This window comes from Larus michahellis, chromosome 5, assembly GCF_964199755.1.
Source record: "Larus michahellis chromosome 5, bLarMic1.1, whole genome shotgun sequence".
NCBI lineage: Eukaryota > Metazoa > Chordata > Aves > Charadriiformes > Laridae > Larus > Larus michahellis.
Genome location: NC_133900.1, coordinates 80,758,802 through 80,778,581, shown reverse-complemented (window position 1 = coordinate 80,778,581; position 19,780 = coordinate 80,758,802). Strand labels below are relative to the sequence as shown.

The following is a 19,780-nucleotide window of genomic DNA, read 5'->3' as shown; positions in this document are numbered from 1 at the left end:
CGCAGCTTATTTCCAAATCTGAATGACACCTTGATTTTACAACCAACCAACCATGTTTTGTCTCTGTCTTCAAAGCTGGAAATGCCCTTAAGGCATGGTCCAAACATAGAGGGGGATACTTTCACGCCTCAACGAGTTACAGATTTGAAGACAAAATATTATAAGAGGCTGGGAAAAGTAACACATTATGTGAGCAAGCTGCTGTGTGGGGTGGGCAGAACTTGCGATCCTGAGTAAGGGACTAAAAAGGAAATAGCAAGTGCCACTGAAGCTAAAGGTGGCAAATAAGCAGTCTGTATTCTCCCACACAATTCATTTTCTGACAACATATACTGTGTTACAGGAAATACTGCTTTCAAATGAGACCTGAATTCGAGGTCTTAGCCACTTGCAATTATTATTACAATTTCAGTGGTGCTTTCCTTAAAGAATGTGGACGTATGGAGCAACGAAATCAAATAAATGGGAGATTGTTATAATTCATTCACTTCCATAGTATTACACTGAGGCATAAATAACACAGTGTTTTATTTACCTGAATCTGGAGACTGAGAATCAGATCCTGAAAAAGAAACATCCAATATTAATTTGTGTTAGAAATAAAAACGTGATGACCAAACTTGAAAAATACGTAGGAGTCTTTCTGTTCAGTTACCTAATTCCCTCCTGTTGCCTAAGCACACCTCAGATTATCAGAGCATAGGCAACTGCGCAATGTTTATTGCACAAGTTCTACAGAAGGTTGTAACGCGCTGAGAGTTATTGTCATTTAATCACTGCTACTTCAGACAGCTAATAATAAATAAACAAACTGTGGATTTGCTGTGGATTTTTTTCCCAGAAAAACTCTGATATACTACCATCTAAAGTCTGGATATCAAAAGAAAAATCATTCCTCTAAAATGAGCTGGAAAGGTTTAATTCAAACCCAAGCAAGATGCCTAGAGATGCTGTCAGGATTTTCTCTCCCCCTTGACAGCAGAATGTGTGATGCTTTCTTCATCACTTTGAAGCAAAACACAGAAACTGATACATTCAGACTGCCAGCACAGAACAGATTTGAAATTCTGGTGGCGTTTTAGCTTACTTTTAGATATATTAGTGTTTTTTTTCTCCTAAAGAAACTAAAATTACTTCTCTAAAGAAATTTAAAATATTTTTAATAATTGTAGTACTAAGAACGCTCCTTATCACTAACTTTAAGTGCAACAAAGCAAGACATTAAGAGGCTTGTATTGCACGCTTAAATGATAAAAATTTGTTAGAAGGGTTGCTAAGAAATAAGAACCCAGTGTTTTCTTAAATTTACATACACTCAATAATCCCAATAGCCATTCCACTGACCTTACAAAAAACAGGAAGCAAATTTTCAATTTGATTCATAAATTCTAACAGTTCTTATTTCTGGGGATTAGTCTTCTATTTGAAAAGATTTACAAAACAAAGACTTCATCTTGCAATTATTTTCTGGCTCAGTCTTTCTTCAGCTTCCTGTACTGTGCCTGTTTGGTGTGAACGCTGCATGACCAGACTGGTGTAAATTAGGCTACACCACTCAAGATTCTTTACTCATTTACACCTACAACTATTTAATTCACCAGTGAACCTGGGCAGCTGATACCCATTATGATTTAATTTTGCAAAATCAGACATGAGTATTGCTAAGAAACAATTCTGCCTGTCTGCTAAATATTCTGCCTGATTTTATTGTTTTAAGCATTTTCAGGAAAACATGCTTGATAAACGTTTTTTTTAAGTTAATCTGGCTTCTGACGATCATTTTACAACAACATTCAGATTCTTTTGAGATGAGTTTTAAAGCAAGTTGCAATAAACAAAGTTTGTAATAAACAAAAGCTACTTTTCATGCTATGTTATCTTGAAATAAAACAGGGGGCATGAGACTCAAAATATGGACAGAAGGTAAAATTAATTTATAAATAACTGATTTTTTCCTAATTTTCAATTAGGAAAATTCAAAAATTTCCAATTTTTTTTTTTTTCATTAATGCATAGGCAGTGAGAAATTAAGATTACTTTTTAAAGAGCGCTGTAGAAGTAACAGACCTGTCAGCAGAACAGAAAATACGGTTACCCTTCTCCTCCTTGCAGAGGAATATTGCAGGAATGCAAAAGACTACGGAGAAGCCATTGAGGAGGAGCATCTCCCTGGTTAGCGGTTATACCTGAGGCCAATAGGTTTGGAGAACTCTGAACTCTCTTCACAGCTGTTAATGTGACAGACATGGCAGCACGTTTGCGAGCGCACCCACCGCTATCTGGAAGCACAAAACAATACAGACAGCAGCCCCAGACAAAGCACATGCAACGTCTCGCAGGGTGAGGAACGCCAAAGGTAGAGGAAAACAAGCGTGCAGTTAGGGAACTGCTGCAGCAACGTGTCGATTAGCGAGTTTCGCGGATTAGCAGAATACATAAAATCTCACGAGCTTCAGACTACAATAAACCCCACAGAAAATAAGTAAAGAAAGCAATATTTTAATACTTAATCCACTAGGGAAATATATACATTCTGTCACCTGAAAAACTGCTTAATTATAGCCAATTAGTAAAAACAAACAAGTAATCAAGATGAAGGATTACACATTCCAGAGTAATGTCAATAATCTGCACTGTAAAATCATTTCATTGTATGCATTAGAAAGACACCATTCATAAACTAAGCTTATGTTTGATCAGCTGACAAAGTGCTTTTGTTCAGTCTTTTGGCTCCTTTAAGCTCAAGAAACAAAATTACTAAGGGTGGCATAATTTTTTTGTTGTTTTGATGGAACATCCTTGTTATCCCTCCCCCCTCTTCTTTTTTATCTAACGGAAGGTGAAAAAAAAATGCATGTCTGGAACCCAACAACATCCTGAGGGAATGATTAGAAATCTAAAATCACTCCGAACAGCCAGGAATGGAAAAAACCCCTTTTTTATTCTGGATCTTGCATGACTCCTTCCTTTCCTTACTCTGCTCCTCTCTCACTTGGAGCTGTCATTCTGCTTTATAAATACTTCGTTATTATTAGAAGGTAGCTTTCCCACAATTATGTTTTTAGCAACTCTATCACAGTTGTAAAAGCAAGTTAATAAATATTCTTCCTGATTATATTTAACTAGAGTATTTTTCTGCTCTTACATTTAACAATTATTTTAATTTTCATATTTGATATTACTGAAATTCCATACAGGGCCCTTCTGAAGTCAAGAAGAACCACAACTACGATAGAGGGTTTTATATCTGTGTGCTATGATAGGGAGTTTTATAAAATTATACTTAAGGAAGACCTATTAGCAGAAAGCATTTCCCGTGACAGCAGTAATTTGAGCCACAGAGACATCTTCAACCCACGTCTGCAAGAGAAACGAGCTCCGGGTATTTCTTTGCTCATTCCAATACTCCCCCGAAATAGAGAGCCCTCTGGCCCCAGGTCTTGCAGGATATGCATTAAACGCGTTAAATACTTGTTAACGTTGGCAAACATCAGAGCCACAGCCCCAGGTGTGAGCGGTTCCGAAGACTCATTGCCAACTCCAAGCCTCAAGGCAAAAGGCCAAATGACTTCAGTCAGCAACAGTCGGAAGCAATAAGTTACCCGCAATTAATTATTGGTGGCGTACGTGTGAAGCAAAGACAACGGCTATCAAACCTGCACACTTGTTTTAGCTTGCTAACCTAAATATGGAATGGCAACAGTATTTAAAATCACATTTTCCATTCTTGTATTCCCTCCCTGACACACAGCAGAAGCAATTCTAAGGAGATTTGATGATGTGCTGATACTGAGGTTCTGTTCCTACCCGAATACTGGCAGGCAGCATACTTTACTTGATTAATACAAGCTAACGGGCAAACTTGCTATACTGTCACATTTTTTATTCAAACAAAGCAATGCTTTATTTGTATTTTTTCAAGACCTACCTTCCTCAATTTCAGGACAGACAAACTGAAACGGAAGGAAAGGAAGAGAAAGGGAAAACTGACTACAGATATTTCATCATTGTAACTTCAAGAGATTCTGCTTCAAATTAATTTTTAATGTAACTGAACTGAGTCAGATTTTCATGTTTAGTGGACCCGTTATCTAGCAGAGTATTTGACAAGGCTTCAAACGAGACAGCTAAAACAGGTGTTCTGGCTATATAGATAAATGCATACAACGTTTACCCCTATATACAGAAGCCCATATGCAAGCCTCTACCTGCAATAACATTCTCAGTATCTGCACAAAATAATGAGAGTCAATTAGCACTCAATTAAGACACAACCTCACAAATATAGCATATCGAGTTGTGCAAAGTTTCTAATAAAATACAAATGTGTGTGGGCAAGCTTGTATTTATGAACAATGGACTCCGTCTCCCCATCTTTGTTCAGCCCAGGCTCCCGCTAAGTCAAGGGCATCGTATCTGAGTGAAGGTCAGAAGAATCTTCATGCTGCCTCAAAAAGTGGCAGTTTTCAAACTGCTTCCCTCATCTGCACGGCCTTACACAGTGGAACTTTTAAGAGGCTTATTCCTTTTTCACAGCGCCACCAAACTCCCATCAAATACTGATTCCATTCACCCAGACTCTTGAAGTCCAAATAATACCAAAAAGCTCGAAGTCCAGACAACAGAGAATTCAAAAACAGTAAGGGAGGCTGAATTCATGATCATCTGTTCATTCCGCTTGCACTATAAGCAATTAATATTGCACAGCTGTTACTCCAGGAACAAAGGAGGATATGTGAAGCAATCTATACAAAACGTATGTGTATATAAAAAATGAAATGTGTGAAAATACGTATACACATATGCACAATTCTCTATGCTTTTGACATGACAAATTCTTCAGGAGTGAGATTCCTGTTTTCCTAGGTATTGTTTTAATATTGAAGCAAAGGGGACCTGAATCAGCTAAGGTCTGCAGGCAGTAACAGAAGATGAAGTCGGGCAATAATTCACAATCAAAACAGCTGCCTCAGATGCAAGTCCAGCTCAAATCAGGACTCAGCACAGTCGGTGTCTAGATATTCTTTTGCAAGCGCTGCATACTGTCATCAAATCGGGAAAAGACAAATACGCATCCTTAGCAGGCAGTGCAGAAAATGAAGGAGAAAGGGGAGGAAAGGATTATCTGGCAAGACACGTTTCTGATGGTATCTTGCAGAGCAAGGGCCATACGGGGACAAACTTCTGAATGCTAGGATCAACTTACCTTCATGGCTGAGGCTCTCCTGGGATGGTCCTGGGAGGGACCTGGACAAGAGAGGCTCTTGTGCCTCCCTTTGTTCCTTGGGAGTCCTTAATTTGGGTTCCTGCCTGCCCCTGTGCGTCTTGAGGCTTGTGGAGATGGACCTTTGATGGCTCCTGTGATGGGCCTGGGAGTCGCCTGGCAGGGCAGGCTATTACTTGAGCTTCCCCTCCTGCCACTGTTCCTCCCAGCTCCTTGGTGGGAGTGCAGAGGAGCTTCTATCCCATAACCCAACATCATTGACTACACTGGGGAACCTCGTATTATTTCGTTCTTTGATGCTGCTAAATTACAACAAATAATGATTAAAGACGGAAATTTTTTGCAGAATGCCTGCAACACTCAAGCCCACCTAATTTGCTTTAACGATCTAGAAGTGGCTTCACAATCTATTCAGGGACTCTGCAGGGACCCAAGAATTTCTATTCTTGTCTCCCAGACAAAATGTAAGAGATTAGTGCATGTGATGACTTCCATTAATAATTTTAACAAACACAAAATATCTGCAGTCTTCCAGAACTGCATACTTTTTCACTCTTGGCTCGTCTTTATGTGCTTCATGTCTTGCAAGCAGCTAACTTGTTTAATAAATTTAAAATTAGATGCACTTACCAAGAATTATCTGTGTGAAACTCAGCCAAAATATTTACAGATAGACACTAAGAATCTGTTTTAGCGTATTAACTTGTATCCATTCATTATTTCTCAATGCAATTTCCTCTCCCCCAAGATCAGCTATGCATGCACATATATAGTATGAATAATAAGCACATTTATCCCGTGTTTTAATGTGATGTGAGCTTCATGGGTAGCTCAGGTTTCCTGTGACTTAGTTTCTCAAAATGTCTCACCAAGTTAATGACGCTCAGCAATTCTGTAAAGTGCTTGAAGACTTGTTGATGAAACCCCCTATATATAGTTTTAAATATTATTCTGTTGATGATTGCTTAGTCTGGGTTTAAAAAGGCACACATTCTGCTAGAATACTATTTTTAAATTATGACAGCATTTGAACACCAAGAGAACTATGAGACAAAGTACCTTTGGTCCTTCTGAAAGACTCCCCTATACCTTACGTCTGTTTCTTTGCTTTTGCAAACATGTTTCATTGCCTTACGCTGTTGAACATTCCTTCCTAACATGTGGTACAGAATTAACATCAAATGCTAAAAAATCCCTCCCATATATGGTAGAGTATTGAAAACCAAAGCTCTTCAAAACATTTTCTCTGTAGACAAAAATATCTTCCGCAGGGTTTGCCGAGACGGGCTGCCAAGTCTGCAGCCACAGGGAATGCTGGATTAGAGGAGCCCGCTCTAAGCAGTAGATTTACTTTTTCTTTTTAAAGCTGCATAGAGGCTAGCTTTGCCACTTCAGCAGTTACGGGCATCAAACCAGAGCGCTCATTTATCTGTAGAAGTAATTAAGAAATGCATATTTTTAAAACAAACTAGTGGCAAATCACTAGTACCTGACAACTTCCAATTGCGTCACGCACAAATTCCTGTTATAAAGCAATGAAATAATAAAAAAAATAAAAATAAAAGAACTGCAGCACTCATTTTGTATTCAAAGACAACATAGAGTAAAAAAAAAAAAAAAGGAAAAAAAAGAAAAAAGAAAAAAGGAAACAACTAGACCAGAACACCGTGCAGACCCGTGCAGAACAGCTACCACCTCAGTTGTTCTCTGCCTTAGTAAAGTGCTGCTTTATCAACAGACAGGTGCAAGATGTTCACTTTTACACCCCACTCACTAGATTTTATCTTTTTTTTACAAGAAACAATCTACATCAATAGAACTGATAGGAAATTTTTTGTCAATACCTCCTTTTAGTGAAGCTGGTAACATGCACATTAATATCAAGTGTACGCAAGTTGAAAAATGTTTTCACTGTGTAAGTGCAGAGTAGATTAAAGTTCAGCTTACAATCATGATATCCTTAGGTAACTGGAAAGGGTTTCAGGTGCGTTCAGGTCTTTTAAGTTGATTTTCAAGACTCCTGTGTGATCAGAAGACTCCCAATCCCCAATAGAAGTCATTTAGCCACATAAATTACTTAAATCTTATGTCTATTTCTCTTGAGAATTTCTAGCTTACACGAAAAATCTTAGTACAACACAGAACAAAGTCATACTTAGGAGCTGCGGTAGCACAAACTGGCAATTTACTGCTCTGAAACTACCCAAATTTTTCAAAGTAGAAGCTATAAAATGACATCTATCATATGATTTTAACTCATATGACTGCAATGCACAATGTAATCACAGTTGAATGTATGATGATTAGCTGGGTTACTTCTGAAATTATAGTTCTATTAAGCAACCAGTATTTCAGTACTACCTTAATTATACAGACTGACATAGTTAGGAAAGACGTCTTCACTAAAAATCCAAGAGGATAGGACAAATTTCAAACAGTATGTCCATAATTTAAAAACACACCACCCTGGTTAGCGTCTGTAAAATAATTCAGAATCACCAAAACTTTGGGGAAAAAACCCCACAAAGGCAACTGAGAATTTTAATTTCTCCTGCTTATTATATTTACAAATGTAGTGGTTTCACGTGAGCCAATATATTTCAAATTTGTACTAAAAAATGGGTCCAAGAACCTGGTCCTGCTGAGTTCCATTATCTCAGACAATGACTGGGAAGCCAGGAAGGCTGATTAACGCAGTGGTCTATGTAATGGCAGCCGATACCATGGCAAAGCCAATCCCTTTGATTTAGAGCGTGCTGCTGAAACACCCGAACTGGCTTCAAAGGTAGTTCAGGTCCTCAGTTCCCACATCCCACATTTTCCTTATTTCCAGCTGTCATGTCAGTCACCTTGGTGCAGCCCTACAGTCAACGACAAAACCAACTGGTTTGTAAGGGATGGGGATGTCTATCCGTGGGTCACAGTTAATCTGCAAACCAGGCAGAGAGTACGGAGTATAAAAATTTGAAAACTGAAAATTTACACCTGACACAAGTGAGGCCGGGATTTCACCAATGTGCTCTCGAGAGGCTTCTTCCCACTTCCAGCAAAACCAGCAGCACTATCTATTGGGTTCGATGATCCAGGAGCAAACATTAGGACGTTGTCATAGATCAGGAAGATAACTGCCTCTAGAGTGCTTCACTGGGTCAATACATCTATCACAACTTGAGAGAAAACACAAATCCCTCCAAATACGAAATTGTTATCCTCATCTGATTAGGCAAGTGTAGCTAATAATACAGGGTAGTATTTATATGCCCCTTAATTTAATGAGAATGAAAACAAACCATTTTTAAAGCATGTGCACCTTCCTAGGAAAATGTGATGCTTTCACACCACTTTTCCATAGCCGTTATGTCCTCATACTACATATTTGCACATAAAACATACACATACAAAACTGATAGTTAAGCACAGGAAGCTAAACGTGCATGCATACTTCACATATCCATATATACCCATACATAGAAAAACATGTATGTAAATGTTATATATGGAATACAAACGCACACAAGCAGACATACCAGTAAAATATCTTGCTTAATTTGAGGTCAGCACCAACTAAAGTACAATTTGTTCATAAAAATTTAAGGAAATTTGGGACCTTCTCCGCTTACTAAACAACACGTTAGAGTAACGAAAGATCTCACAGAAGCAGCATACCTGTGTTCATTTTGACACTGGAGGATTTGCTATAAAAGTCTTCAGATTTCCTGTGGAAAATAAAACGATCTATTAATTTGCACAAGACAAAAACGTGTGGTACAAAATGGCAGCAGGACTTCTCCGAGGGGTGGAGAATCCCTGTGACACAAACGACAGTCCTATTTTAACACAGCTTTAATTAAGTAGGTACTGCTTGTCCTTCCAAAGTTAAAGATGAGCTGTCGCTTCCATTATAAGCGACTCTGTTTTTAAGGGTTTAGTATCTCTGTTGTAAACATTTGCTCTGGGATAAAAAACTAGTGACTGATTTTTGGTCTTGAAACTATAAAATAAAAATTAGTACAGGAATTGGGAAATATTTTTAAAGGCTTCTTATAAGCTTTATTCACTCCTTTGTGCAAACAGAAAGATATAAAGAGTAGGCGTCTCAGAATATTTTTTTAAGCAGCCAAAGTTACCAGGTTTTTTTCAATGGTTTATAAGCAGAAGACGTGGCTGTTTTCATCTGGTGATTTAACGTGTCTCTACAGACAAAACTGACACTCCTAATGTTGCTGACTGTACCGCCATGCACAGAATCAGGGCACGTGTCCTGATCCACAGGAATCCATTTCAAAACTCCCAATGGAGTCAATAGGTAGGCAATCACGTCACTATACATCAATGCGCTTTTTAAAGGTAATAATTTGCACCAAAATCATGTCAAGGTTGAATCTCTTTAGTTAGATATCCCAACTCTATACAGTAAGTACAAACAAACAAATAGCAAAACCCCACAAAACCAAACTACAGCTGTAGGAAAAGCACAACATCCAGCATTAACAGGTGACTTTAACCTACTGCTGGTCTGTCACAGGACAAACTAGACAATATTTTCCATCTACTGAGTTTATGTCACAGCTTTATCTTAGGATCAGGAGCTTTAATACCTCTTCCATTCAGGCTCTTTTAGAGAGTTAAATGCAGAAAAGGTTGGCATTCTGCACTCTGGCCAATCTCAGCTGTACCCTTATGTATATGCTGCCCACTATAATTTACTTTACCGAATGAGCAGACACACTGGAGGCCAAAATACTGAGGGCTAAAAAAAGTCATTCTCCCTCTGAACTGTTCCCACATCAAGTTCAGGATAAATCAAAGGGAAAAAAAAAATCAGCATTTTTAATGTAATACAGCTTCAAAAAATAAATTTAAAATATAAGCTGCCCAACTACGTTGGAGTAAGTTGGAAGGTATGCACGAGGGACCCTTTTTATAATGGGAAACTCAAGATACTGATTAATACAAGTAAACAAAATATCGAAACAGAGTTCCAGCTCAACTCAACAGGAACCCTGAATTAACTGTACCTCTGAGGGAACATGCATGTTGCTGTATTCTCTTGTATTCATAATGAAAAACTTACTGCTTTTCAGAAATTAACTGAACTCTGCTGCAGTCAGAGAGTCACAAATCACGCAGTCAGTTTTGGGACAAAAAAGATCCACGTTAAACTTCTTGAGAACTATGGAAATAGATCTGCGGCAGTGAATAAAGTTTTATTACAATCTTTTAATGCTGCAGCTATCAGCAAACTACCTCTGAGAATTTCTAAAAGGTCTTTTTAAGGCAAATTCTCTTTTATTCATTTTTTGATAAATTGTCTTGGACTGAAATTTTGGATTTCTATAACAGCTACAGAATATTCTTAAAACCTCAAATTCCTGCAGTGTCTTCAGGCTGCTTGAGCAGACACCATTTTCAAGCCTTCTTTTAGCTTGGAACTGAACCACCAATGGTACCACACGCAAGCTACGAAATGCAACATGATATTTATTTTCAGACCCAACAACTACAGCACCCTCGGAACACTGCAGAGCCAAAACGACTTCTAGCAGGTGGCTTTGATATATTTACATAAAGCATGCTTAACTCGTACTCCTGTTTTAACAGACAACACTCAATTTTTGCACTCCAGCTTTGTCCCCCCAAGAGTTTTTCTATCTGAACAGCTTCGGCTGTGTTGCTGACACTTAGCGAGGGATTGCATACAAATCACAAACATTTCCACATTAATCTTATTTTGCTGAAGAACAAATTAGTCTTGCGTCCCTGAAAAGTAGGCATGTAAATAAGGCAATATAAATCACACTCATGCAAAGAGTAAGCCTTGCATTTAATACTAAAATTATTTGTAACTCTCTGCTCTGAAGGAGCTGAAGTAGCATTCAAACACTTCATGGTATTGGCAGCAGGATCCAAACAAATGCAATGAACTTAACAGCCATATGCCTGAAAGAATTTTACTCAGCATTGTTTCAAGCAGTCTTTAAGATCCTTATTTCAAGAAAGGCCGGGATGGAGGGAAATGCGGGAGCAAAGGGCTTTGTTTGCTTTGTACTTCTGTTCTTACTTCAGCACCTCTTGAAAATTGTTCTTTGTGAATGGGTTTGTAAGAAGCCCTAATCATAGAATGGTTTGGGTTGGAAGGGACCTTAAAGATCACTTAGTTCCAACTCCCTGCCCTGGGCAGGGACACCTCCCAACAGACCAGGTTGCTCCAAGCCCCGTCCAGCCTGGCCTTGGAGAGATGAAGACCCTTGGTAGAGGTGAGATGAATGTTCCACTGGAAGCATCGGACACTCTTCACTACCAAAAAGGTGCACAACGATCAGCTAAAATACTCAGCTACTCGATAGCGAATGCTGTGATGGAAGGAATGCCTGTAATTATCGTGCAGACACAAAGCGCTACTGGAAGGCATGAGTTTGCAAAATCAGAGACTGCTCTTCAGTTACCTACATCAGGCAGGTTTACTATTAAGCTCACACCTGGTCTGAGATGGTGAAGTAAAAGACCACCAAGTTTAACCAGAGTAGCGTGCCTAACTTTTACCGAGGGAGATCCAGGATCAGTCTGCAGGGCATTCTTCTATGGTTGGCTTCATCTGGCAGAGGTAAGGCAGCAGGAACTGAATGACTGCGCTAATGCACAAAAATGGGTCTGTCAGGTTGAATACACCTGCAGTTACCATTGCTACAGTTTCACTAAATACGGAATATATATTGCTGTGTTATTTCTTGATAACTCCCGATATTTCTTGATAATGCTAAAAAGATTACCTCAGCTCAGCAATACTTTGCACGGAGAGAGACTACGGAAAAGCCTTGTGGGAATCTCATCGACACCTGCTCTATTTTCTCCAAGAGACCCTGATAGCTAGTTGCAATCACTTCTTCTGTTCCTGATAAGTTCTGAAGTGTGGGGGGCTGCAGGGAGCCATGCTGTCACCCCTTCTGTTCCACATTGATATGGAGCTATAAAAAGGGTTAGTGAGAAGTCAAGAAAGGTTTCCCCGCCCTCAGTTTATTCATGAATACAAGACGTGTCTTTACTGTCAGAGGTTTAGCTCCATTATTGATCAGATGTTAGAGCACCTACAGCCATAAGGCAGGAGCTCTAACATCCAACCAAACATCAACTAAATAAACCTAAGTGCTTTGTGAATCAAAGCGTAAATGAGTAATAACATGCTATTATCTGCTTGCACCTAATTCAAAGAATTAGGATAATCATTGTTAAGAATCATAATCCATAACTACCTAAGGATAGCGACCATCAGAAGTTAGAATATCCTCTCCATGTAAAATTCTGGAAAGAACTGGGGGATAAAGGAAAGGAAATAAGGAGGTTTTTTTTTTAAGCACATCTAGAAACTCCAAAAATTTTTGTCACAGCCTTATTAATAAATTAATATATTGCAAATTCCTAAATGTCACATAGGAGTATCAGATCAAAGGCATCCAAGCTCATGGATAACTTTGAGGGTCCTTCTGCCTCCTGCTCTGTAGCCATGGAGTCTAGACCCCTTTGCGTAGCTAGCCAAGAGGGCAAACTCCAGAATGGTAGTTGCCTGCTTGCTTACCAAGGTTTTGAAAGGCTCTCGAAGAACAAGATGGTAAGTTCCCTTATCAGCTGTGTTTTGAGTCAGAGCATACAGACTCTATTGCTGTTGTAAAACAAGCCAGCAGTTTCCACACAGATTGAGTCTGAAAATATCTTTTACCTATTCTACTTAATACGGTCAGCGTATGAAAGAGGCTCAAAGAGAAAATAGTTATTATTACAGCCCCCCTTCCCCCCCGACAGCAGCCCCTACAGTTATATTACAGGCATTCTTGGTGCTGAGTACTGCAGGGTAAATTCTGAGTTCAATTGACTTGAACGAACTAAACGTTTTCCCTCAAGGTATCCAAGACAACTTTTATAAGATGACAGAGATCAACCAGACAGTGTTAACGGACTAGTGACTTTTCAACAGATTCTAAGTTACCTGCTATAAACTTCTTGCCATTTTCACAAAATATATTATAAAAAGTAGCTTTAAAATGTAATTTTCTGATACAGTATTTATATTAATTTTAAAGCTAATTCTAGTATGTGCTCTTTATAGTTACCATCTTTTGTAATGAATTCTACCCCAAGGACCTTCAGTGAGAGGAGCTATTGGCTTGCAATACAGAGCGCAGATGGATCAACAGCAGGATAGACGTGTGTGAGATCTGGAAAATGATAGATTTTAATTTTCTTAGGTAGGCAGCAGTGCCCAGATATTTGGAAAGGACAGGAGCTTTCCAGGCTTGCATGAGAAGCGTCAGACTTGCATTGATGTTGTTTGCCAGTCTCACAGTTTGAGCTAGAGACAGTAACCTACACGAGAAAATATCTGCAAAATTAAGGAGCCAAATCAGTCTGTGACTTTACTCCAACGATTGTTTATTCAGTCAGCTTAAACATGGCAAGTGATCTACAAGCAGGTATTTATTACCAGGCAGGATTCTATACCCTAATTTGCATGTAGTCATAAATTCTTTTAACCCAAATCATTAAGAGTCTGGAGAGCATTCCTGATCTCTGCAACATACTTTATATGCCAACTCATACATTCAGTGAAGGAAGGAAAGAAAAAGTATGACACATTAGTTCTGGAAAATAGTGAAGCTGACTATTTTATTTCTTCCAGTTTTTAAAAGTTGTTGTTTCAGATGTTTAGCCATAGCAGGATGCCCATGGCAATGAGAAAGCAAGGAGAGCTCGACAGACCGCAAAATGTTTAGAGTGTGGCAACAGCGACTCATGTGAAGAATCAACTTCCAAAGCTTCCTTGGGAGCAGAAGTCTCTCCTGCGGAGCCCCTAAGCTGAAGGAAGGCGTATATGCAAATGTATTGTTCCTATGAAAAAACATTTGATGGAGCGTAGGTAGATGGTGCTTATAATAAAAAATTGAGAATGTCCCCTGTTTCAATTTCATTAACATGCAACAACAAGGCAACAACGTGTCAGGGACCCTGTACGAAGACCCAACCCAGCAAGGCATACACTGAGCATATGCTTAAGCATATGTTTATGGGCACCCCACAGATCTATTTCTATGCTTAATGTTAAATATAAGCATAAATAGCGTTTGTCCCAGATCACATTGCCTTCCCCTATAAGGAGCTAAATACTCCAGTTCTAATTGAAGTGTTTTCAGATGGACAATCAAAGAACAAAACACAGGCAGACAACTGCCATCACAGTTTCTGTAATTCTGACTTAAATTTTGCTGACATGATTGTGAAGACATCCTCATGTTAAGTGCAGGTCATCGCACATGTGTTACTTATGGAAATGTAACATCTGGAAATATAGTGATCAGGTCATTAAACAATTGGGATGTCTGAATAGTTTGTAGATGGCCATAAACTTCTACCGAACACAACGGATAGGTCGCATCACAGTCAGCAGCAATACGTGCACGATCAGGGAAATCTGTCCACACAATACCTCTGTTTATTGAATCATCCGGGGAGACACAAAATACTAGGGGACGTCTGGGCTGCAAGGAGCATGAGTTGGTTCAGCTGACCAGGAGAGGGTGAGGAGATCTGTGTTTGCAGAGATTCTGTTGGAGGTAGGAAGGGGATGGGTAGTTACCCTGCTAGAGCTGTCGAGAAATTTTGGTTGAGAGTGATATTCTAGTAGAAAACAGGTGATTTCTGAGCAATGTGGAAAGACATGGAAGTTGGATTTATGATGTTTGCTGTGTTTGCCAAGTTGTAATTAGATATTCCAACTGCCTACAGTACCACTAACAAAGTTAGGTGGATATCTAATTTACGACTTAGAAGACATATAAGCCTACTTCCCCCAGCAAATAACAACGCTAACATTGTTATTCAAGATCTTGTCTTGAAAATCACAAGCCATTCTAGTTCCCATGAGCAAGAGTTCAAAGAGCATCAGGTACAGGAGAATCCATCACAGGAGTCCATAGCTGATCATTTTCTATAAACACATCAAAGGATTGGGCATAACTGGAGGAAGTAAAGGAACAACGTTGGTATAAGAACTACTATTAACCATTTCATTTATCTTAAATGCAAGTTGAAAATCACAAGGTAGTTTCTGTTCATGACAGTCATTAAGGTCTGGAGCACCTTTACCGTGAGTGCTGTGGTCAAACTTAAGAGCCTGAACTTGACACGTGTATGTGAAAAATGTGGCTGGCTGAAGGCAGGCAAATAAATACGATGACCCAGGAACTGCTTTCCAGACCTTGGGCTTTTCTCCTAATGTCATTTTTCTGAGAATGCAATAAATATAAGGTTAAGAGAAACTGGTATTATCTCCTCCTTTCCCTCTGTTTCTTCATGAAACAGAGAAAACTCACTAAATATCCGAGGAGAGAGAAAAGCAAAGACTACATGTTTCTAAACCAAAGGTTCCTTACAGCAATCGTTGCTACTGCATACAGCATCAGTAGAAAAGTCCAAACACTTGTATTTAAATTGGTACCAACTTAAAAGTCTCTCTTGAAGCTTAGAATTTCTCCTGTTGGAACATGCTTTTTACTAGATCTGTATTCTTTTGACTAGCTATGCACTGAAAAACAAACTGAAATCGACCTTCTGCACTTAGTTCTAAATAGGTACTTGCTGTCACCTCAAAATACCTCTCAGACGCTTCAATATCAGAACATTTTCCTAAAATGTAACTGCAAGTATAAGAGGATACCAAGAAAGCGGTTCAAGCTGACAACATTCTGTACATTTTACTGGTTATTTTTACAGCTGCAAAAGGAAGGAGGAGGACAAACTGCTGCTTTTATATTCTGCAACTCCTTAAAGCTCTACCGCTAGAGAAAATTTTAATAATAATTCCAGTCGTGCTTGTGGTGTTTGTGATTTTTCTTTTCTGAATTATTTTTTATTGCTTAAATATAAAGAAAGAAAAAAAAAAGTCCCATTAGCTGCTGACTGCAATTCACATCTCTTACCCTTTTTTCCCAGGCATCTACTACTGGTTTTAATAATATAAAATTGTAAATTTCTAGCCTTTAGTGGTGGTAGGTTTTGTTCCCTGCTTTCGGCTTCCTCCTTTGCTGCTGTTTTACAGGAACGGTGTTTGTTCAAATTAACTCATTCTGTAGGCAGGAAATTATTTAAGATTACTGTATGAGAGCATGTCACTGAAGTAGATATGCAGCAGATTAGTGTCCACGGACACAATGCGTTCAAGACCAGGCTGGAGGTGTTCCAAGGCCAGGCTGGACGGGGCTTTGAGCAACCTGGTCTGGTGGGAGGTGTCCCTGCCCAGGGCGGGGGGGTTGGAACTGGATGATCTTTAAGGTCCCTTCCAACCCAAACCATTCTATGAGTCTATGATAATTATGAAAACCCTCCACCTTCAAGACAGAGTACCTAAAATGACTTACACATATTCTTAATCCTTCTGAAAGCTCCTTTGTTGGGCAAACTTAGATGTTCCAGGTGCAGATATAAGCCACTGTCAAGTAGCCAGAACCCAGCCAGACGGATGCCTGCGGCATTCATTTCCATATTACTCCACGTGGGGATGGGTAGCAAGGCGGTTCTGCTTGGGAAGAGATTTCAGCATCTGGAACCCCAGAAGATGGTGGTGTTCATTGTGTCCCCTAGCTTAGTACTCCGGTGTACACGACCTGCCCAATTTTCACCCTAGTGGAACAGGGAACTGTGTAGCACTAGCAATAACACCAGCTTTCTAGATGGAAAATGTAGAAACTAGTGACAGGCTCTTTGGAAATGTAGAAACTAGTGACGGAAAAAAAGCTTGATTAGGAACTGCCAATCATTTCACCACGATGAAATATCTGTCCTTTAGTAAATACAATATTTAGCATTGTATTCACCTTTTTTAGACATTCTTTAAAATTTTACCTCACATTTTTATTTCCCACAAGATCCAAATGGAATAGGCATTATCCAACTATTTTTCCATCTTTCTCAAGACATGAACAACAAGCATCATTAGAGCTATGTTTCTGAAAAATACATGATTTGAGCGTTAAATTTGTGTCCGTTAGCCTTCAGTAACTACAAAAGACATTAGGAACATAAGCCAGATGTAGTTTCATTCCTCATTTCCAGGACTTCGCAAATTACTGGTCACTTAAACACTTCAAGTATTATCAATTTTTCCATGATTATACAGTATGACCAACAATGCATTCCTGCTCCTTGCTGCTGGGTATTTAATACCTACCAATTTGAGACTAAACGTGCATAAATCTCCACCTAAACAGAATTCCTTCTGATAAGTTTGTTTTTTTCCATGCATCAGTACCACTCCCAATAGCATCAGTGGGAACAGTGTTCATTCATGAAAGAAAAATCCTTTTCTGTTTCCTTCCACCGGTTTTGTCTTAAATATAAAAATACACTTCCCTAAACTACAGTTAGGTAATGTTACATCTAGCTAACAGAGTCAGACCAATGTGTGGGGTGACATAAGACTCCTTAATATATTCTCAGTAAGTATGCTGAAGCAGCAGGTGTGGCCTGACCAGCGCTGAGTAGAGTGGGATAACGCTGTCTTTGTCTCTGCTGGTGATGCCCTTGTCAATGCCACCCAGCATCCTGTTGGCTTTCTTTGCCGCAGCAGCACAGTCTTCACTCATATTAAGCTTCTTGTTCACCGGGACCCCCAGGTCCCTTTCCACATCTACTCTGTGAACCCACAATGACATGAACCAGAGAGCAATAAAATGGGGAATGATCAGAAGATTTTTAGTTCAGATTAAGGAGCACAGTTGTGAAGCAAAAGCTAGGGCAGGTTTATTCAACTGTTGATCTGAATAGACATTAGTTTTCTTCAGTTCTGCTGCTCAAGAAACTACTTGTAGCCTTTCAATCTTCATACTGACATATAACAGACTCTAGTGACAGAAAGATCAAGTAACAGTTAGGTGGCACTGTACTTAAATACAAACCAGTAAGACTCATCAAGAGCCACAGCGGCCTTTTGGAAGAGTGAGTTTTTTCAGCTTCTGTTAATGTTAAGACTTTGATACCTTGATACCTAAATGACTCGGCATTTAGAAGCTTCAAAGTCAAACGCTCTAAACGTCTACCTTCCCTCCCTGCTTTAAAGCCTGCCTTGTACCATGCTGTTTATTTCATTAACTCTTTGCACTTGTTGCTATTTCTGAAGAATCTTAGTATTGCTTTGCATGACTGTAGTCCCATTAGGAACTTAACTGGTCACAGGAAAGAAGATATTTAGCAGCAACAGTACTATCTGCTCTCAAAAGAAATGAAAACTTCAGTACAACAAATGAAAAACACTGCAGTCAGCTTTGCAAGCTTGCATTTGCATGTTTTGCTGACACTATGTTTTGCCCTTGCTCAAGGGGCGCAATCACCAATTTTAATTTCAAATAGCTTCACTCCCCTTCTCCATATAATACACATCAAAATAATGCAACTTCTAGTGTTTACAACGCTTGTATCGCACTGTACTGTCAGCTGCTTTCGTACCTTATGAAGTCTGACACTTCTCAATGCTATACACAACAAAAAAAAGCTGTAATTCTTACTAATACAAACATCCAAAGAAAGAAATACAAACCGTTATAACTGGGAGCACAGTTAAACTCACCTAATTGAGAACTGTTAATACTAGCTACCTATTCCTGCTAACCGAATTTCAAAAGTTCTAGGGGTTTGGTTAATTTTTAAAAATTGGATGCTTATCTTTCTTCCTCTCAAATCTGAATTGTGCACCTTGTGCACCAGCACATTTAAGATTTCTGCTACTGAGCTCATCCTTTACTGATTCCTGATTCTACAGCAAGTCAGAAACAGCGTAACATTAAAAGCCACAAAGGTTAAGCAGAGTGCTACAGGAACAATTGGGAGAGAAGACATACAAAAAGGCTCAGTCTTCACAGAAACGTGGGAAGAAAACAAATCGTTTTTAAATTGGGGAAAAAAATGACAGTATTTGACAGAAATAGCTGGAAAGCAAGCATATGAGAAACCTGAATGATACTGCCTGATACCCGAGGGGCTGACAAATCATACGTGAATCTACAAAGCAACTCAGAACACACTTAAGAACATGAAGGAAAAAATATAATAGTTCTTTTCCATATGCCTTTCATGCAATCGCACCGTGAAATTATATTAAATTGTGAATGCATTTTTAAAAATATATTGCAGAAATTTCTATTACTGATAGCCAGTTATCTGGCAATTTTAATTCCAAAGGTAGACTCTTCTAGCATTCTTGTTTCTGATCATGGAGCAGAAGTCACCAAGATAACCTGGAAAACTTGAAGACCTTGGGGAAAAAAATAATCAGGCTTTGAAAGGGAAGTGGAATTCGCCTGCACAGAGACTATCAGGCTCTTGAGTGATGGTTATCAAATCTTGTCTCCCATGGGAAAAGGTTCCATCTTCTCAGGACTGTCCAATGATCCACTAAACAAAAAGATCAGGAAAACAAAGGATATTTACGTTCCCATTTGCTGCAAGTTAAGATCTGTTCGTGGAGGAGGTTTTGTGAAACAGGTGCACTATTAAACCTATCAAACTCACAGCCAT

At 39.0% G+C, this 19,780-nt stretch overlaps 1 protein-coding gene across 50 annotated transcripts in view; it reads right to left on the bottom strand.

Moving 5' to 3' along the window:
• SORBS2 (sorbin and SH3 domain containing 2) overlaps positions 1–19,780 on the bottom strand; it is a 190,351-nt gene that overhangs the window by 75,957 nt on the left and 94,614 nt on the right. For 34 of the 50 annotated variants that reach the window (XM_074588244.1, XM_074588273.1, XM_074588247.1 and 31 more), the window contains exons 3-4: positions 8,891–8,940; positions 536–562 (exon numbers count right to left, since the gene is read on the bottom strand). In XM_074588244.1, coding sequence (XP_074444345.1) covers positions 536–562; positions 8,891–8,900 — 37 coding nt within the window. In that variant the 5' untranslated portion in view covers positions 8,901–8,940. The remainder of the gene's footprint in view (positions 1–535; positions 563–8,890; positions 8,941–19,780) is intronic. The other 16 variants (XM_074588249.1, XM_074588275.1, XM_074588258.1 and 13 more) reach the window with 1 other exon arrangement.